The 22771-nt window shown below is 38.6% G+C and overlaps 1 protein-coding gene across 1 annotated transcript in view; it reads right to left on the bottom strand.

The window, feature by feature from the left end:
• The window catches only part of LOC146002341 (endoglucanase E-4-like), a 37349-nt gene that overhangs the window by 2760 nt on the left and 11818 nt on the right, over positions 1 to 22771 (bottom strand). Inside the window, exons 5-8 of the mRNA XM_083140070.1 lie at positions 21942 to 22119; positions 20147 to 20312; positions 15266 to 15430; positions 11844 to 11983 (exon numbers count right to left, since the gene is read on the bottom strand). Of these exons, the coding sequence (XP_082996196.1) occupies positions 11844 to 11983; positions 15266 to 15430; positions 20147 to 20312; positions 21942 to 22119 (649 nt within the window). The remainder of the gene's footprint in view (positions 1 to 11843; positions 11984 to 15265; positions 15431 to 20146; positions 20313 to 21941; positions 22120 to 22771) is intronic.

Genomic DNA, 22771 nt, shown 5'->3' on the forward strand with positions numbered 1-22771 from the left:
GAGGATAACAGGTTAGAGGAAACGAAAGACAACAAAGGAGAGGAGAAGAGGAAAAGTAGAGAAGAGATGAAAGAGAGGATAGACGTGGAGAGGAGAAGTAGTGAGAAGAAAGGAAAAATCGAGGAGGGATGAGGAAAATGGAGCAAAGAAGAGAGGAGGAAACGGAGAGGAGAGGAGGAGACGAGAAGAGGGGAGTGGAGAGTAGAGTGAAAGAGAGTAAAAGAGAAGAATGAAAAGAAGAGGAGAAGAGTGCAGTGGAGTCGGAAATCTAAGACAGGAAAGGAGATAAGAGGAGTGGGATGGAGACAAGATGCGAGAAAAATAGAGAAGGTGATATGAGATAAAATCAGAGGAGAAGGAGGAGAGAGAAGAATAAGAAGGAGAAGAGAAAATAGAAGAGAATGGAAACAAAAGGAGAGAAGAGGTATTTGGAGAAAATATCGTCTCGGCGTCAAGAATTGATTCATTGATTAAATTATCGACATGAAACAAAACAGTCAATAACGTTTTGAAACATATTGGAGAATGTATTAGATCGGTGCCATATGCCTTTTGGATGAGTTCAGAGCAAGATGAAATCTTTCACGTAAGATCATTGATTTTACCTGCGATCATACCACTAAAAGCATGAATGTAATTTTAACATTTATAAGAATTATCCATTTTTTCTCGACTTCTCGGTTCGTTGAAATGAAGATGTAATTTAATATTTCCCCTTCCCCCATCGTTAATTCCAAACTGAATCATCATTCCGTTTCACACAGCGTGGTCAATGAATACAGTGGGATATATCTAAAACTTACGAAAATTTTCTGCCACCGGAGGGGTTTGAACCTACGACCACCAGATTGACAATCCTCAACGGTAACCATTACCCTACAAGCTGTAGCTCCTGAAAACAGGTAGAAGGAGCTGACCAACGTGAAATGTAGATGGAACTCTCCTCTTACATGTAATGTGCAAAGAAAACTTGTTTGTAACAAAGAAAACGAAGGTAGAACAGGCCTCCCTGATGGCGCAGTGGTAGCGTCATCGCCTTGTAATCAAGGGGTCCCGGGTTCGATACCCGGTTGAGGCACATAGTGGTTCGGATCCCACTTTAAACTGTAGATCAAGTCCCGATTAGCCTTATTGTGCATAAAGTGGACTTAGAACACCAAATCAGACCAAACCAAACGAAGGTAGAACGAATCGGCGAAAACATTTAACGGAGAATTGCACATGTTGAAAACATTGCATTCGATATTTGCGGAGTTATCCTTGCATTGCATAGTATATCCTGAATTTCCACAAATATAAAGAGTTATATCATTAATATTTGTCAATGTCTTTAAACGAGTACAGAATTATCGTTAGAATATCATAATTCATTATATTATACATGAAATATCCTTTGAACGTGTGTCAATTCATGTATTTGTTTTTTTATATATACATTCCAGATGCAGAACAATGTAGCCACTTTGCACTGCTATTACAAATAATGTTACCATGCTCTTGTTTAATAGAAGGGGAAATATGTTTTCTAGTATGGAGGATCGAACCTGGGACCGCAATCAATGCTTTCAAGAACTCTAACCAATACACTACGCCCTTCGTTTCCCTTGTAGCAACAATTCTTAATCAGTCTCTCGCCTCAATATTGTAAATATTATCCTGGCAAAGAAAAGTTCAATACTCTGATATAGCTCTGTACTTTTAGAATTACTTTATACACATGCATTTAACTCTGAATTTCTTTCTGCGTATTAATATATCTAAGCTTGTGAATAATTTATTTGTAATTTCATAACGGGTACATGAACATTTACGATATAGTTCCTAACAACTTGGAATCTAGTAAATAGATACTTTCAAGTCTTCAAATTAATTTTAGACTACTAGATTTGTGCAAGAGAATTGTATATGTGATCCGTTTCTAGTCATTCATTGCTGAAGCAAACGTTTTAAAACTCTGTGGAATTTTCATTCTGAGATAAGTTTGTTTACTTGCTACATGTATGCGAACTACACTCTGTCCCACTTATCTCTGGAGCAGGTGAACGAAAACAAGTATCTGAGCAGCGATGAACACGTGAGAGGAACGGGATTGCGTGGAGGGAGGAAAGCCACTGCAGTTACCAGCCTTCCCAGCAGCGTGCACTGTTTCGCTCTGTCCAGTCGATCCCCCCCTTCCCGCTTCTCCCCTTCTTTTCTCCTATGCGCGGCTTTGCTCCAGCGATGCTGGGACAGGACACAATTAATTGTTTTCGCAAAAAGTATCTCTGAGTGCCACACATTTCATTCTTGCTCACATGAAAAAATGTCAATTTGCATTCAGGGGTAGTTTCACAGTTACAAACTCTTTTGTCCTCGATGAGAAGTTTAGTGTAAATAGGCATTTTGTTTATAATTTTGAAATTGAAGTCTAAGGTTAAAATCCTCATATTTAAGGCTTGAACTCGTAATCTAAGAGGTTTGAAGATCCGTCCTCTTTTTTGTGCGTAACCTTCTCTATTTCTTTCTCTATTAATTATTCATCCTCATCGTCGCGATTAGCCAAAAGTAAAATAAGAATAGTCCCCCTCCTTGACTGTGCTGTCTAAGGCGCTGTGCTTTGGACTTCGACTGCGGGACGTCATGGGGTTATGGGTTCGAGCCCGCCTATGTTCAGTCTTAGGGTTCTCGGCCTGGGTATAAGGCCGGTAGCAACCCACCATCGTGAGGAAATTGGGGAGCTACGAGTGAGTAGCGTAATCGGGTCTTGGAAATCTCCTATAACGGCAGGGGTTCGACGTGCTGATCCCACGTCACCCCATTACCGGTTGAAGAACTCCACACCTCTAGGTAGGACTGTGGGAGGGAGACTGGCAGTCGGGAGATAGGTCAAGGCCCTTCGAGGATTGTCGAGCCATGGGTTATTATTATTATTATTATTATTATTATTATTATTATTATTATTATTATTATTAAAAGAAGAAAATACAAGGGAATGAAGAAAACTGTATTTTGTAAATATTTATCTATAATAAAGCAACCATTCAGTTTTATTTTGTTTTTCATGGATAGGGTTAGCAGATCGCTGTAAGGAAAATGTAGGACATGCTGTCCCAAAATGTAGGACACAGAACATGCTCAATAAATAATACATATTTCTCTAAAACACGTTAGGAAGTAGTTGAAAAATGACACTTTTCAGTTTTTTAAAAAAATATTTCCCAACGAATGTTTAAATGCAAAATTTCAAATCTTGCAATCATACTAATCAATGCACCTCTCACTACTTGATTTAAGTGGTACTTCTCAGAGGAGACAATTTTTATGAAAATTTCAGGTTTAGTCAAGCTATATATTGATGTTAGAGTGGACAGTCAAACTCGTTGAAATTATAGGGACCAGTACCAAACATTTTACAGACTTTATGAAACAATAATTCTCTCGTGAGTCCATTGTGCTGATGGTAATGAAAGTACTCCCTCAATATTTGAATTATGACCTTTAATGGCAAACAAATATTCAGCAATTACTGTAATTTAAAATGGTTCCATCTTGGGTAGTTTTTAGTTCAATAACCGGGTGTCTACCAAAATAATACATCCAGAAATCTTGACTTTTTTTTGGACTTTTCTACATCCTACTTAGATAAAGTTGGAAATTAGTGATTAAGAAAATAAATATTTATTTAATGAAAATCCCTACCAAAGGGCCAGTTAAGATGAACACTGAAGCTGAATTTAAGAAGAGAATTAGATCTGCTATTTCGTATTAATGCATCCTGAACTGTGTTTGGCAGTCAAGCGAGGCTTTGGCGTCTGGACTCGCAGCCAGTATAATCTTATGTGGGGTTTGTGTCGGTTGTTCCTATATGTTTATGACTATCCATTCGTCCATCTTATCTTACCATCATTCATCCTCATCTTCGCGATTAGCCAATGAGACAGAAAAAAGTGAAGTAAAATAAACTAAATCAACCAATCAATAGCAAAAATTCTTGACCACAAGAATAATTTATTGCCTTTTTAGTGACTTCTTGACCTACTTGTTGATTTTTTACTTTTTCTTGACTTCCATGACTTTCTTGACTGGCAGACACCCTGAAAAACTTTGTTATCTATACTCCTGCTTTACAATCAAATTATATTGAATATTGAATAAGAATGGGTAACACCTTGTTCCATCAGTATAAACCCTTAGGCAAGGAATTCTGCTCAGGCATTGAACAGTGACTTTATCAGAAAGTGGTCCCAAGACTTTGTTCATTAATTGCTTCCGTTTTCCCGTTTGGTTAAAAGCAGGACAAACTTAATTATTTTTGTGCAATGACTGAATCAACATTAATTTCACTATTGAATTTGGAAGCGCAGTCCATAGACTTGTAATTTGCATGACTTTTTTCTGTTACTTATTTTCCTAATTAATATTATGTGACGCTCAAAATGTAGGACATTTATGATATTTTTAAAATTCCTCCAGGACGCCGGACATAAGGCTAAAATGTAGGATATGTCCGGGAAAATCCGGACGTCTGGTAACCCTATTCATGGATCTATTGCCACTACTACGCTTTAATCCCGATAAGTATCTTACATGTTACAGGATAAAGCACGTGTTACTATTCGAATACTTATTTAATAAGCTTTTTGTTTGTCAGGAATTATGACTTAAACTATTGCATGTTGAGCTAGTGCCCACTTAGCCACCTCTGATGAAATCAATCATTCTTCAGATTCTTTTTAAAATTCGACTCTGGTCACTTGTAACTTGCTGGGTGCAGACGTTGTGTATCGACGCACAGTGTTTTGCGATAAGAAGCGGCCTTGAGTATAACGTGATTCACTTTGAACGCGAGCAAGCTACGCTACCAAGCTTGTCTGCCTTTGAAAACAAAGTCATTTTTGCACCGTTTCCGAACGCGATTGCTATTGTAGAAGTACATATTCTCTCAAAAGAGCAAGAAAGGAAATTCGACCAATGTTCTCCCGTCGTTTTCTAAACATAGAATTATAATGAATTTTCAAAATGAATTTTCAATGGCGATCGGACAATTTGAACTGTTTTGTAATCTCTCTCCCTTTCTGTCTCTCTCTTTCTTTCTCTCTCTCTCTCTCTCTCTCTCTCTGTCTCTCATATATATATATATATATATATATATATATATATATATATATATATATATATATATATAATTTTGGGTCTGGCCCTTCCTCAAAGAAATCCTGGATACGTGCCTGGTCGACGTCAATGACAGAAATGCAAGCAATATTTTTATTTATTTTTAACCCAATTAAAGGAATGTAGAAGAATTTAAAAGAAATTAGAAAGAGTGGAACTTCTGTTGCTCTACCTTAAAAATTGTTGTTCTTCGAGGAAGAAAAATAAGAAGAATTTAGTCCAGCACCTTAACACAGTGTCCCACGAGTATCTCTTGACAAACACTGCCAAATGTGATTTGATTTCATGAATAAAATTTTTCCCCTGTCACATTTGGCAGTTCGCAAACATTTTTGCAAACGGTGTAATTATTTCGTGTTACCTTGCGCAACAGCAAATACATTTCATAAGACGTTCTGGACACGAGACTTGCGTCAGTAAACAAGCATTTCGTCTGTTACAGTATCACAGGAAGAGAGCATCGTTCTGCTATGTTCAAGCCTCTAGATATTTTCCATTCCCATTCATAATATCTAAGAAGAAATAACTCAAATTTTCACAACTATAATATTCTAGTTTTTCATCATCACATCAAATTATTTCTCGAAGATAGCTGCTATTGATTGATTGATTTAGTGCTTTAAGTCCACTTTATGCAAAGTAAGGCTAATCGGGACTGGACCTACAGTTTAAAGTGGAATCCGAACCACTATGTGACTCCACTGGGAATCGAACCCGAGACCCCTTGATTACAAGGCAAAGCGGAAAGAATTTACAATACCGGACCCTTCTGTAATTTCTATGCTACGTCTTATACTCACGAAATAATTAGTCGCGATGATTATCTCAGGTCAACATGTTTGAGTGAGGCGAAGAAATTGTTCATTGACGTGTAGAAGTTGTAAAATAAGCTTTTCAATTCTCGCAATGACTCTCCGTATACAAGTATGGGATTCAAATTTGTTGATATGAACAATTGACGTTCGCAATTAGTTACGCTGTATACAGCGTTGCCACACTGTTGATTTCATACTTGGAGAGCATGGAAATGCGTCGAGGATGACGAAGAAGACAACAGTGACAGTGACAATCACGATGTAGTAGAACATGTGGAATGTGGACTGATTTGATTACAGGTAAGTTTGGCAACAGTGCATCGATTGTAAAATTTCAGGATACAAAAATGGCGTCTTCGATGATGAACGTTTCCCGTTAAAGTGCTACAAAAATAAGACTTTTTATTGGTTCGTTTTCACAAGTAGCGCAAAACCATTCACGGATAGCCCCACTGACCATTCTCGGTAAGGTTAGGTTAGGTTTGGTTAGGCAAACATAGTTAAAATTTGGGGTCGTAAAACCATGCACAGGTAGACCCACACACCATTGACGGATAGCCCCACGAACCATTCACGGTGGTTAGATTAGGTTAGGTTAGGCAAGGCAAGCATAATTAAAATCAGGAATGTATATTTCTTTTTTTTAAGTATTGGAAACAAAATTTTCCGGTAAATAATTAGCAATCGTGCCGATCGCAGACCACTCAATTTCCCTTATTTTGCAATTTCTACACGTGACGCACAAATTTTAACTTCAAATTCGTGATTAGGAGACATCAATTAGTGAGTATGCCAAATATTACAAAAGTCGGGGAGGGGTCCGGTATTGTAAATTCTTCGCCATCGGCGAGCCTGATTAACTGCTATACTACAAGAAAGCAAGTCAAAATTAAAGTAAAAGTTTAACTACATTTATACCCAACGACATTTTAAATATTGCAAGGACAGAATACTTAAAAATTGATGCTTCAACGGAAGGTAAAAGCGTGGTATAGTGGCTAGTATTCTCGATTGGGCTGTTAGCGGTCCTAGGATCGATCCTCCTTACGAAGTGTTCTCTTTCTTTCGATTCTCCATTTTATTAAACAACGGCATGGTGGCACTATTTGTAATAACAGTGTATAGTGGCTACATTGTTCTGCATCTGGAATGTGTGTGTGTGTGTGTGTATATATATATATATATATATATATATATATATATAAATGAATTGACACACGTTCACGGGGATATTTTCATGTATGATATTCTAACGATAATTCTGTACTCGTTTAAAGACTCTAACAAATATTAATGAAATAACTCTTTATATTTGTGGAAATTCAGGATATACTAATTTTACCACTTTCCCCACTCGAGATCAATGCAAGGATAACTCCGCAAATATCGAATGCAATGTTTTCAACATGTGCAATTCTCCGTTAAATGTTTTCGCCGATTCGTTCTACCTTTGTTTTCTTTGTTACAAACAAGTTTTCTTTGCACATTACATGTAAGAGGAGAGTTCCATCTACATTTCACGTTGGTCAGCTCCTTCTACCTGTTTTCAGGAGCGACAACTTGTATGGTAATGGTTACCGTTGAGGATTGTCAATCTGATGGTCGTAGGTTCAAACCCCTCCGGTGGCAGAACATTTTCGTAAGTTTTAGACATATCCCACTGTATTCATTTCTTCAATGCATCAATTCTTGACGCCGAGACGATATTTTCTCCAACTACCTCTTCTCTCCTTTTGTTTCCTTTCTCTTCTATTTTCTCTTCTCCTTCTTATTCTTCTCTCTCCTCCTTCTCCTCTGCTTTTATCTCATATCACCTTCTCTATTTTTCTCGCATCTTGTCTCCATCCCACTCCTCTTATCTCCTTTCCTGTCTTAGATTTCCGACTCCACTGCAGTCTTCTCCTCTTATTTTCATTCTTCCCTTTTACTCTCTTTCACTCTACTCTCCAATCCCCTCTTCTCGTCTCCTCCTCTCCTCTCTATTTCCTCCTCTCATCCTTGCTCTATTTTCCTCATCTCTCCTCGATTTTTCCTTTCTTCTCACTACTTCTCCTCTCCACGTCTATCCTCTCTTTCTTCTCTTCTCTACTTTTCCTCTTCTCCTCTCCTTTGTTGTCTTTCGTTTCCTCTAACCTGTTATCCTCTCCTTAGGCTTATCAGCGATGAAATACTAGAAAACCTAGTTTTTTTTTATTTTAGAAAGAAATTCGTCATTTGCGTAATAATATTGATATTTTTAATAATTTTATACAAAAATACTTCTTTTCATTTCTTTCGCGTATTTCACAAATATCTATTGTGCATGTGGCAACCCTGAAATTGAGCCTAACTCTACACGCAACCCACCAACGCCTTGTGTAAATTGGGTTGCCTAGTTTAAGATGTCGTTGTCCTTAAACTTTTGAGAGACACTGTACAATCACAAACACATACTAACAGCACACAACAAAAGTTCCACAGATAATTATACTGGTCATGTGTCCAGACGCCAGAGCCTTGCTAGTCTGCAGAATGTAGTTCAGCGTGTACTATGTGGAAGTGAGGTTGACATTTGGGCTTATTAAGTGGAAGGGTCTCCTCGTAGTACTAGATATACAGGGGATGGACAAAAATATGGAAACACTTGCAGAAATGCACATTACCGTTAATAATATCGAGTAGGACCACCTTTGGCACGCAGAACGGCCTGCAGTCGACATATAATGGACAAATACAGGTAGCGTATGGTTGTCAAATGGAGGTTGTACCATTCTTCCTCCAAAGCAGCTGCAAGTTGTTGTAGGGACGATGGTGATGGGTAGCGGGCTCGCACCTTGGTCTCCAAACCCAACCACAGGGGCTCAATAATATTGAGGTCTGGCGATTGTGGAGGCCATGGCAGATGTGACACTTCATCTTCGTGCTCATCAAACCAGTCCTGGACGATGTGAGCTGTATGAAGAGGGGCTCTGTCATCTTGAAACACGGCATCACCATCTGGGAATAAAGTTTGCACCATGGGATGCAGCTGGTCACTCAAAATGATTAATTACTTAGTCACTGGCAGTGACATGTCCATGCAGGGTGATGATGGGTTCGGCAGAATACCAGGAGATGGCTGCCCAAATCATCACTGAACCACCGCCATGGTTCAATCTCGGTAACAGACAGTCTGTATCGTACGCTTGTGCTGGCGTTCTCCACACGTACACTCGGCCAGCAGTTGGAAACAATGTAAAGGATGACTCATCCGACCAGATTAGAGTCTTCCACTGCTCCATTGTACAGTTTTTATGGACGTTGCACCACTGTCTCCGTCTAGCAGCATAGTCAACAGTCACGAGTGGTTTGGGAATTGCAGATCTGCCATGAATACCCTGCTTGTGGAGTTCTCTTCTGACTGTTTTGACGCTAACAGGGTTTGTAAGAACTGTATTCAGCTCAGCAGTGACTTTTGGAGCCGTGGTGATCTTCTGCTTGGTCACAATGTGTGTCTGTCTCTGTCACGCAACACACACTTGCGTACACGTTGGTGCTTCGCTGTTGCGGTTTTTCCGGAAGTCTCGTAGGCAGTCGTGATCTTCGAGACTGTGCCTCTTGATACACCAAACATTTCCGCTACTTTCGTCACGGAAGCTCCCACCATACGCGCACCCACAATTTGCCCTCTTTGAAACTCTGCCAGCTCAGACATGATTCACGATAACCTGCACGGACCGGTCGCTGAACTGTAACTGGCCCATCTGTCAGGTTGGCCAGGGTGTATAGCCTCTCAGAAGTGCCAGTGACCACAGCGCCACCTACCATTTAGACGCAAATCGTGTTTGAAATGGCTACCTGTTTTATACCAGATGCTTCCATATTTTTGTCCATCCCCTGTATATTTCGGAGGGTGGGAGTTCGAAATGTATCAGAAATAATAATAATATGTATAATTAATACATTAATATTATTTGTATGTGTACACATAATAATATGCAAATTAATTTATATTGTTATTGTTATTATTACATTAATAGGTAAACGATAATAGTACGTATTCATTTTCTACCCTATGTGGCAAGGCAAATTAAGGTCATAAAATAAAATTTGAATATTTATTGATTATTGGCCGCGGTGGCTCAGTCGGTAACGCGTCTGACTACCATGCTAAAGGTCCCGGGTTCAGTCCCCGGCAGGTTCAAATCCGGGAACTTTTCTAACGGTGGAAGCGGCCCCGGTGTTCACCCAGCGTCGAATGACATGGGTACCTGGGGGAAACCCTGGGGGGTAAAGGCGGTCAGGGGCGTGATGCTGATCACATCGTCCCCACTTACGACAGGATCAAGAAAGTGTGGGGCGTTACCCCCACACCCCCTATACGCCTTCATGGCGTGGTGCTAAGCACAGGAAAGCACTTTACTTTACTTTTTTTTTACTTTACTTTATATTTATTGAATAAAAAAACAAGTTAGGTCCAGTTCATGTAAACTAAAATTACTGATTAAAATTGTATATATTTTATTGCAAATAGTAATGTGCATAAACCTTATTTTCGAAGACGTTTAATCCCAATTTAATCTTTGCCTTCCAGTAAGTCGGCGGAAATATACAACCCTCTGTTGTACAAGAAATGCTAAAAAGTATATTTGGATTATTATTTTTTTAGTACTTCGTAAGTCATCGTAGTGGGGTGTCCTGCCCCCTGCACCCCTCTAATTTCTAATTACATCTGTCTGACTGGTTCGAAACGTCTTTAAATATTTGTTGACACGATACCTAAGTAATACATGACAGGCCCGTACCCAAAGGAGAAATACCCTGAAATATTTAAATATGAACCTTTAAAAAGCTATGAAAGTAACATGGACGATTTTGCAAATTTGCAAAAAAAATCAATTTTTCGGTTTGCAAAAATGAATGTGTTTTGTTGTGTAGAAGCCTGTAGTCGGCAATATTTGGTAGTTTTAGTTTTATAATCATTGATGCAAGGCTACCACCGTGGATGAGTGGTTAGCATAGAACGCTAGGACGTAGGGAGACCTGGGCGAAGGTCTTCATCGTGAGTGTGTTCCTTCATCAATTTCATCATATCATCGCTCATCTTCATCGCCGCGATTAGACAAACTTGACAGAAAAGCAAGCTAAACTCCTGTGTACGAGCCTTAGCATATATATACAAAATAAGGACAAAGCACGAATGCAAAACTAATATAAGTGTGAAATCTTAGCATAAAACAAGAATTAAATAAAATCTGACACTTAAAAAACATTCAAACAATTCGACTATTTTGTAATATCTCTCTCTCTCTCTCTTTATATATATATATATATATATATATATATATATATATATATATATAGGATACATACATACACACACACACACACACACATCTGACCCCTCCCTCAAAATAATCCTGGGTGCGGGTCTGATACATGCGCATAAGTTGGGACCTAACTTTGGGAATGGGGCAGAGGCAAACTTGAGGTTTAACTTGGGGGAGGGGCAGAGTAAAACTAGAGGTTTAAATTTTTGGGGGGGACAAAATCATTTTTTTTCTATCCCATAAAAATTTGCATCCAGAACTACTTTGCTGTTAAATTTCAATCATAATAAAAATTAATCATTACTTTTCTCCTTGGGTCCCAAAAAGTACTATTAACGTCTAAATTTTTCGTCGTCTTCTTCTTCTAAGAGAACCAAACCCAACAAGCCTAACCTAACCACCACAGGCTATAACCACACCCCAAAAAGCTACCAGCCAATGGAAATGCTTAAAACAATTGTAGCAGCAGTCACTACCAAATATTAATAAACCTGTAGATTTGGGGGGAGGGGGGGTAAGTGCCCTCTTTCGCCCGCCAAGTGACGCCTATGCGTATTTATGTGTGAGAAAATGGAACGTTACTACTTACGATCCTCTGTGATGGGGTCTTTGGGGTGGGTCCTTGCCATATCCAATGACGAAACTTCTTCCACTGTCTCCTAGCATGTAATCAATCTGCTGTTTAGCGAATGTTCTGTATGTTCTTGTTTTAATTCCTGCTTTGGCCGCCTGAAAATATTCATGTTCATGTATACTGATATCATAAAGTATTTCGAACAAATTTGTCCATCATCATTCACCATATTCAATATTCATCCCTTTGCTAACGGCTTCATGTAATCGTCTCGTCGAATCACAGAACTTCAACTGTTCGGTGGTTAAAAATAGTTGAAATGAAAGAACAGACGACTACAGTCTTTCCGTAAGAGTATTTTTATCTCTCATCTAATAAATGTACCTAGTGACTAGAGCCCGGATTTGAATGTAATTACTAGAACTAGAATTTTTTTGACCTAAAAATCACCAAAATATGCTCTTATGACCTAAAATTGTACAAAATATGCACTATAATTTGAAAAATATGCCTTTATAATTGGACTGTTTGAAACATCAATATCTAAATGTTGAGATATGTGCACATACGTACTATTTTTAGTTTACTTCATGGGCCCTGAGTTGCAATCCACAATGAATACTTTCTGTAAATTTTCAAATTAAAATGAAAAAGTTTTTGCTGCAGCCAAAAAAAAAAACCTCCAGTGAACCTGGGAGTAAGAACGAATTCACTACGAAAATGGCTGCATATTTCTTGAAAAGCGAAATTATGCTGAATATGCCCGAAAATCCATCAAAATATGCTCTATCACGCAGAAATGGCTAAATATGCCAAAATGTGCCCTTAAGAAGCACCCTAATATAATTAGTTTCTTCATAATATGAATTTCTATATATTTGGGGAACACTTCACTCTTAAAGAAATAAATATGCTAAGTCATGAAAATCCTAGTCCCAGGAATTACATATTCTATTCCTTTCTAGATACATACCTTGAACACGAAAATGTCAACGAATAATATAACTGACATGATTTTGCTACATATTTGCAGGGATATTACATATTTTACATATTTGCTAATTTACTTTACACAAAACAAGATATTTTGGCAATTTTTTTCCTATCTTGATCCTTTTTCCTATATTTTCGATCTCTGAAGCATGATGAAGAAAATTTGTAGCTCATGGATGTCATATTTTCTGCCAAGTCGAAAGACAGGCTAAAAAAAAAAAGAACAAACGGGAACTGTTATTTATTGAAATATGCTGGAGTTTCTCCCCTCCCCCTCGTTCTGGTTACATATACCTAGTATATTTCGCTTTTAGGTTTAGGCAAAGCACTTTGAAACTTGGCATCGGTGGACAAGCAAGATACTTTCCTGTACGTAGCAAGTTACACAATATGTTCCCTTGTACAAAAAGCACAAAAGTAGATGTATTTTCATTCGATTGTTCTTTGTGTAGAGACTTTTTTACAATTTGTTTCGAAAGTTACAAAGAGCTCTCGTACATATTTATATTTCCACAATAATTTGCCATGTGAAAAGTAATTAATATTTGATAAAATTGGTTTCTTAAATATATACAAGTTGCTGTGCTCTTTGGAGTTTATTAATTTGATACAAATTTTAAGTTGATCAACTTATGTCCTTAAAATTATGTTGAATATGTTCAAATCAAATCAATATCTAGCAGAATTCTTGAAATTGCTTGGATACTCGATTAAAATCAATATTATATATTCTTTGAATCTACATATTTAGGTATACATTTTGTTAATTATTGCTATATATTTATGTACATATTTTGTATATAAATATCCGGGGTGTACTAACAACTAATGAAAAAACATGTGGACGTTGTGAGGAAAAGGCTTCTTATTACTGAAGTAAATAACTTCGCGACATTTCGATCACAATAAACAATTTCTGTTATTGATGGAAGCATGTATGCTTTTTCCGGTTATCTCCAGAGCAAGCGAACGAAAAGAAGTATTTGCGCATGTAGTGACGCCAGACGGCTCCACCTATATGAACACATAAGACGGAATGGGATTGCGTGGAGGTCGGGAATGCGACTGCAGTTAACTGCTTTCGCAGCAGCGTGTACTGCTTTGCTCTAACCCCCCCCCCCCCATGGTGCCAAAACTGGGAGGGGTAAGGACATTGATCGATTGATTTAGTTTATTTTACTTCGCGTTTTGTGCCTCGGAGCTAATTTGCGAAGATCGGGATGAGTGATGAAATGATAAAATTGATGAATGGGCTTTCACAAACAACCAAGCTCAAGCGGGATTCGAACCCGGGACCCTTGGCGTCGCAGCGCGGTGTGCTAACCACTCGGCCACACAGGTCCGGCAGGGGCAAGGACAGTTTACTTTCACTTGGTATATAAGGTTTAGCATAGTGCTGGAGCAACTGCCCCCCATAGCCCCCCTCCTCCTAATCGCCGCCACTGTTTCGCACATAGTGACATGCAGATCACCGTGATAGCTTGGGGTCTCACAGTGTGAAATGTGTCATTTCTATCTTAAGCCTCGTTTTCGAATGACGTCGCTCGAATTTCATACAACAAACCATTTACCACTTACTAGTGCTTGTGTCTACATTTTCCCTAAAACAAACATTCCTTAACTTCTTTTATGATGTTTGTGCAAATAAAGACTCAACTCTAAATCAAAACATCAATGTTTTACTAGTCAGATACTAGGGACGTTCAATATATACGTTTCCCTGTGCTATAAAATATTGTATAAAGCAATGCTATTAAAAAGAAGCACATTAAAAAGAAGCACATGGTTGAAAAGCGCCATCCTTCGTCTACATGCAACGACAATCGATTCGTTATCAGACGTGAAGGCGCATGCGCTCAAGGGCGAAAAGTAAATGCTTGTTCGGAAAACACGGGCTAGCGTCATTAGGAGTTCAGGAGCATGGATGCTAAGGGTGTTCTGCTGATGGACCATTATTGTCAAACATTGGATAAACTGAAAAACGCAATTCGACATAAGCGACCAGGTCTCCTGTCAGCTGGTGTCATTCTTCTTGACGATAACACTCGACCCCACTCAGCAGCGCAAACACAACACAAAATTGAAGAATTGGGGTGGGAACGGCTGCCCCACCCTCCATACAGCCCCGATTTAGCGCAAAGTCTGAATTGCAAGGTTACCGTTTCGAGACAGATGAAGAAGTGAAGCGGAATGTGACAATAGTGCTCAATAGCCAGAGCCCTGATTTTCTTTCAAAGGGTATGGACAAATTGGTGCAACGGTGGGACAAATGCCTGAATCTCTATGGGGATTATGTGGAGAAGTGAGGAAGGATCCTCCTATACATGTATGTATAGTTTTCTAATGTATCTTAAAAATATTTTTTTTACAGCATACGGAAACTAAACGACCCACGTATCTATTAAAATGTACAGAGTTATTGAAATCTAAATATAATCTCTTACCTCCAAACAAATTAAGGCGTTGTTAGCTGCATATCGCAAAGGACCCCACTTCATTACAAAAACCAATCCTTTAGGGGTTCTTTTTATATTCTTGATCACATTATCACAATATTCTTCACATTGTTTCTTGTATTCCTCTTTGTTCGTAATTTGGGCTAGGAGAACCTGTAAGTATGTTAACATGTCAGTAAGCATCAATGTATAAATGTGGTTAATATCACTTACACTCTTTCGGGGAACTGTGCAGCGAGGCCGAGCATAACGGTACAGAAGGGGAGAAAGCGAGTGGGTGGAAAACAGAACGCGCAGCTGCAAACGCTAGTAGCTGCAGCCGCGTTTACCCCTCCATGCACTTGCTTCCCCTTTCACGCGTTCATTGGTCCAGATTTCCTGAGACCTACTAGCGCAAAGTACTTGTTTTTGTTCGCTCGCTCTACATATTCCTAGGACAGAGTGTGGATCAGGATATTAACTAACATGTGCATTCATTTAGCTGCTATGGGGTTTCAGTTTTAAATGCAGTAAATTATAATAAATCCTGTTTCTTTTTTCTTAGAACATTTAACTTTGATGTGTAAGTGCTTATCAAAAAGGTAAATTTCTTATATCGGACAAACGGCTGAAATTTGCTAGTTCATTTAATTTCAATATTCGTACTTACATATTCTGCATTGAGAAACATTGCTGAAGGTGGCATTTCGCTTATTTCACGGAAATAAGCTCTATTTGCGACATATTGAGTAAGTTTTCTTTCTTTCTTTTTGCCTTCGGTAACACGCAAAATGGCGGTCACAGTTTCACTACCGTACTCTATAACCGATGTACCAATTACCAATTACCATTACCATCGGTTTTCCTACGCATTCCCCCCCCCCAAGATTTCATTTTTCTGTTCTCTGAGAAAAGACAGCTGTTTCAAGAAACCAGCATTCTTTCCCATGAAGCACCGCATATATCACCGCCCCTACTTCGAGATAAAGGAGCCAGTGTGTCCTTCAATAAACTCTCATATCCATCAAGTCTACATTCGGCTCACGTCAAAATAAATTCAAGCTCAGCCTGATGGCTGAAATCTAGAGATGCAGCTAATCACGGAACTTCAGGCATTTTAAAATTAAAACCCCCAAGGAGACTCTCGCCCTCGTCCCGAACAAGGAACCTCTGTTCTCAAGGGAGTTCGCAGCTGGCCAACCTAAGAATCGAGACATTGCTCTACACATGGCAGGCTCGAAGAGACGTCATAACTTCTACGATCGCGCTCGCCAGTCTGGCTCAGTGACAGTGAAGTGACAAGGGTAAAGAGTACGGAATCTCGAACTACAACCCTGCCCGAAAATATCTCTTCGTATCTCTTCGCCTCAGTGAAGTTTAGACAGCCACAGAAGGCATAACTTTAACCAGGTGTCCGAGTTGTGAGCAATAAAAATTAATTAGAACTATGTACTTTTCGTTCTCGAGATCAGCTCTCAAACAAGGTGTTATTGTGTTTTTGTGCTACGCGATTATCACCCTTCAGTGTAAGCATTATCACCCTTCGGTGCAGACATGACCACGTGTGGGAGGAGTTGAAAGTTCGACGACCAATAGAGAAAAAGAACAATTCTTCCGGGAACGACGGAACTCGAAGGAAAAAGAAGAAGTAGGGACTTGAGAGACACAGTTTAGAACATTCACAGTTTTAGAGACAAGTGCAAGATTCACGGTTCGACATTTGAGATTAAGACTCTCGTTTCAGCACCTTAACGTCACGGAGAGGGAAATACTTTCTCCTCTCTTGCAAAGTCTAAATTCTTAGCTTTGAAATTTCAACTGTTAATTTGCTAACTTGTTAGGATATGGTGCTCACTTAAAGGACTAGTGTTTGTTTTATGTACGTAACGCTGGCCATCAGCCGCTGCTAAATGTTTTGACCCGGTGCATTATGGGTCGGCGATAGTGTTTTGTCCACATGATGCGTGTGTAGACGAGTGTCAAAGTGTTTTAAGTATGTCTACTACAGTCCATTAAATAATTTCTTTCCATATGTCTCAGTGTCCTAATTTCTTGTAGTAGATAACGATAATTACTGTCATTAGTGAACTTGGCTTGTGAATAAAGACCAGCGAGTAAGGACTTGAATGGCCTTCTCCGCTGGCCGAATTACTGGCCGTTATCATCAATCAAATACGCTTATTTGATACTGTATACATGCCATGAATTTATATTGTGTAATTGCTTGCAGTACTAGAAATTAACTTAACATCCATGCCTAATAATGGTAAACGGATTCGAACCAAAACACCCCCTTTATTTCTAATATAACTCGGCATGCAGTGTTTCCACCATACTGCACCCAAAAATACCTACGTAGCCCCACAAACCATTGACACATAGTCTCACGAACCGTTGACACATAGCCACATAAACCATTTGCGGAAACGTACCTTCTTCAAGTACAAAAACACGTGTTTGGAAACACTGACCGGCATTGACCGTGATTACGTCATCACACACAGGCAACATCCGGTTGGAAGGAAATGGATGCAACAGCTTTCGTGCATCGGTCACACATTTCTATCGAAAAATAGATGATTTACCGCTAAAATTCAATGAAAGATGCGAGAAAACACTTCCCCAAACTTCCAAAGAAACTGTATTCGGTAAGTAATTTCTCCTGTAAATTTGAAGAAATCCGTTTGTCCGATCTAAGAAATTACCATCAAGAATTATCTAATTATCGTTTTTGCTAATATAAGTTATCCAATCCAAAAATAGGTCCAACTGAAAACGCTTCCAGCAACAATATGGCAAGCACATCCATAAAATTTTCCGTAGATTTACCCATTTATTGAGATTGAGTAAAGGCGAGCTTTATTTGCACAACCACAAATAGACTAAACGTAGGCTAGATGGTTTAACAAACTCTATCAATACACTGGTAACTTACAAAGTACGAATTGTTCTAATCGGAAGTTCAGAGATGTGTCTAAAACTGTTTTCTATATAAATATTTATTTGCCCTGTCTAGTTGGCTGCACTGTTTCACTCTCTGTGCACTCGCGCATCAAGTTGGTTGCAAGCTGCAGCACCAACTCATCTACTTCCTTGATTTGGTGTCAAGTAATGTATTTGGTGCCTGCACCGTTTGCACTACGTCCTAGAGCAATGTAACGTGGTGCGTGCTTACTAATAAATGAACGTTTAATGCAGCAGACAGGCATTTGATAATTTTCTGAACTTGTATATATATATATATATATATATATATATATATATATAAAATATTTATTGGTTGTGGACAAAATCCATGCATCAGTTAACAATTTATCAATTGGTAATATATGTATGCACATAATATTTACTTACAATTATTCCATTCGTAATAAATAGTTACCAAATTTCATTACACTTTTACAGAATTATATTCGACTTATTAAGATATTTTGTAAGAATATAGATTACCGAGGATGAAGTGAAGTCAGTAAACAAGGCAGTGTCAGTGGCGCTTGATGTCCACTCCTGTACAATTCCTGTAAAAATGGTTCTCTGTAAGTTTCATAAAGTTTGCATTGAAATATAATGTTGTTCGGAGTTGCAGTATATTCATTGCACAAACAAACTGGTGAAGTCACTAAATTCTTCTTGTAAAGGTGAGCTGCGGCGATAGTGTGATTTAACCTGTAGCGCATTATAGTTGTGAGGGAACTCCGGGAGAGTTGAATCTGTTTAAACCAACATTCCTTTGGAATTCTTTCTTGTATGGAATAGTAGGCCTTACCGCATTGAGTGCCAGTATTTGTCCACAAGCTTTGCCAGTCAGTAAATAGTATTTTATTAGTGTGTGATTCCAAACCTACGGCCGTTGGATTGTTTGATTACTGCATATTTTGTCAAAGTATCTGCTATATTGTTTCCTTCTATTAAAGAATGTCCAGGTGTCCAAATAAAGTTGATATCATATCCCGATCTCGTTAATTTCAGTGTGAGTATTCTTATGTTAACAATGTACCATTCCGTATGACATGACCATGATGCAAACTGTAAAGAATTTAGCACAGAGGCTGAATCGGTTGCAATTATAACTGAATTCAACTTCTTCTCTTGTACATAAAGCAATGCCTGTCGTATTGCGAAAGCTTCTGCGGTGTAAATGGACAGATACGATGGAAATGGAAAAAATTGAACGTGATTAGTTGATTGAGTTTGTGTTTTCAGTCCACTTTGTGCACACTATGGCAAATCGGGACTAGGCCTACAATTTAAAGTGTAATCCGAACCACTATGTGCATCCAGCGTGTATCGAACGTTCTGAATTTGAACACCGGCATTCGTCTACTTGATTGAAAGTCATTTCCTTGTACCAGCCTGACATCGGGATAAACCTGCACTACACCTAATGTCAAAAAGTGCAGCGAACTAGACGGGGCCAGTCAGGTAGCGAGTTAGTCGTTTTAAGCAGAACATTTAACACACGTCAATACCATCACCATTGAAGTAATACGTGGAGCCTCGCCACCTACATCGGAATACATGGGTTTGCCTCAATCTCTGCAATTCGTTTCTGAAGCTTTTAGTTACGTCAAAATTATCATGACTATAGCTGGGAGCGGGGAAGCGGCCAATCCAGCGCGATAAGAAACGCAGCAGCCTGTAGAACGATGTGCACGTAGTAGTTCCTCCCTTCGACGTCGTAACTCTCGTCGCCACCGCTGTTGTCTGGTTGGTCTGCTGCGTATTCCCCGCTCCCCACTTCCCTTGCAAACATATAGAGCGCCTGCCGTAAGAGTAGAGAAGACCTATAGTATCTCGAGAGCAACTCTCTTTCAACTTATCATTCGCTGCCAGGGAAACCGGAAGAGGTAAATTTAAATATACAGTATAACAAGGAAAAATGACCCTTACTTGAACACCAGCTAACTTATCATCCCATCCAAAGTTCCCTGGCACCCTTTCCATCCCATATTCCTTGTACAACCTTTCAGCTGCCTCCAGATACTGCTGGTCTCCCGTCGCCTTGTACAGCCAGATGGAAGCCCAAACGTGTTCGTCTTTGTACCCACTCCACGACCTGCAAAAAACAGACCATAGCAAAGTTTATGGAGAAAGTTTATGTAATTGCATTTTAACTGGTTATATTCAATAAATATAAACATTCAACTGTCGTTTTCGTAAGAGACTAGTGAAGAAAATCAATTACTGGAAGCCATTAGGAACAGAAAATAAATTCATTGGGAAACTGTGTAAAAATGAACTGCCCAGTGAATGGGCAGTTTCCGACTAAGAATTAATATTTCAAATGGTCTATTTCATTAAAATTAATTGAATTTTACTCTGTCATGAAGCTTAAGGTGCGGGATACGGGAAGAATTCACAAAAATTGATGCTAAGATAATTTCCGAAAATTTTTACAACTTCTGGAAACTTTCCAGGATATTTTCATGTTGAATTTGAGAGAATTTGGTAAACGAATTTTAATATGACAGTTAAAAAACATTCTATTATTATTATCATTATTATTATTGATTTTGCCTTTGCTGTTGGTTGAGTTTCACAACACTTCAATTTACATATTCGTATTGTATTTACTCAAAATCGATCAACGCTTAAATTATTGCTGATAATTACAGAATCTCTCTGTAGACAATATTTTAAGGGGATAACAAAAAACAGGGTGGATTTGTTGATTGATTGATTGATTTACTTTATTGTAATTCGCTTTTGGTGCTACTTTTGCTTATTTGCGAAGATGGAAATGAGAGATGATATGATTAAATTAACGAATGGCCCCCCACAAACATCCATGGCTAGGCCGGGATTCGAACCCGGGACTCCTAGCATCGTAGCGCAATGTGCTAACGGGATTGATTTATGGGTGACGTGGAAACTAGTGAATATGGCACTGTTATTACGATAACTATTGTCACATATTCGAACTGTTCTTGTTTTTCTGTTGAATTTGAACGAAATCGGTGGACGAGTTTCGAGGTAGGGGAGAAGGTAGCGATATTATTTTAAGAAATCAAAATTAACAGAAGGGATTGAAATTAAAGGTAACTCTTCGGGGAGTCACGACATTGTGTTGCAATACATAATACAAATTATGAGTTTATTCTTAATATTTACTTTAAAAAATGTGAGACTTAAACATTTTTTGTTTGTAATGGGTCTGTGTTTTTAGATATCAAGACAATAACATGTTGCATTAGTACTTGCAACAGCGTTCTATCCTTGTAAATTGATTGATTGATTGATTTGTTGTTTTAAGTCCACTTTATGCACAGTAAGGCTAATTGGGACTGGAACTACAGTTTAAAGTGGGATCCGAACCACTTGTGCCTCCACCGGGTATCGAACCCGGGACCCCTTGATTACAAGACGACGACGCTACCACTGCGCCATCGGGGAGGACTATCCTTGTAAAGAAAAAGTTAAGTGTTCCCCTGTGCTTTGCTCCATGGAGGCGTATAGTGAGTGTGGAGTTAGGGCGCCACACTATCTTTATCACGGCCAAAGGTGGGGGCGCCGCTGGCCGCCTTTACCCCCCAGAGTTTCCTCCAGGTATCCACTTTATACGACGCTGGGTGGGGGATCGAACCCGGGTCTCTCGCATGGTAGTCAGAAGCCCTAACGACTGAGCTACCGCGGCTATACTTGTACAAATACTTTTACTGGATGGAAGTAATTCAATGATACTTACTTGTAAAAATTGACGACCTGTGGTATGGAATCGGAATAACTCCCAGGAAAATCCAATGAAAATTTGTAAAGCTCCTTCGCGTGTTTCAATAATTTGTTACTAAATCGCGGATATGGGTCTTTATAAATGATGGAAATTGCAGCTAAGGCGGCCGCCGTCTCCCCAGCAAGATCAGCACCTAAAGTACAAAAGCTTTCGTGGTAATAGTTGTATATTGTTATGTAATACATGGACAATTATCTGGTTCACTAGTAGAAATACAGTCAATATCTTCATTTGTATTATTGAAATGTTACAAAATTATTGTTTAATTAATATCAGATATTACCACTTCAAAATATATTTTCCAAGAAACGTCCTTAGAATGTTTAGAATAGGCACATCTGTATTTTAATAGGAAATAAGGACCTCAAGTTATCGTGCAAAACAGTTTCCTTGAATTTCACTCTTGCAAAAAGGGGCCCGGGGAAAACTCTCTCCTGTAACGCCCAAACGGCACATCTTAGAACAAAGATGCACAGATCCTTTTTTGTAGATAATTTTATGTAAATTATTTCTTGCCATAACCTATTTTCTGTAAAATGCTTTTCAAGCGAAATATTTAAAAGAAAATCCCGCGAGGTGCAAAATTAATGTTTTTAATAACACATTTAGGAAGATAATCAAATTTGTTCCAGCTTTCCCGGATTGTTTTCCTTATTGAACCCCACTCTTGACTGGGTTAATAAAATTTTTTGAATAATATGTAAATTTGCCTTTAAAATATTTTTATTTTTAATTTAATTTTTTGTTTACATGCAATAATCAATAAGAAAATATGTTTAATTTTG

This window comes from Lepisma saccharinum, chromosome 18, assembly GCF_977018435.1.
Source record: "Lepisma saccharinum chromosome 18, izLepSacc3.1, whole genome shotgun sequence".
Lineage (NCBI taxonomy): Eukaryota > Metazoa > Arthropoda > Insecta > Zygentoma > Lepismatidae > Lepisma > Lepisma saccharinum.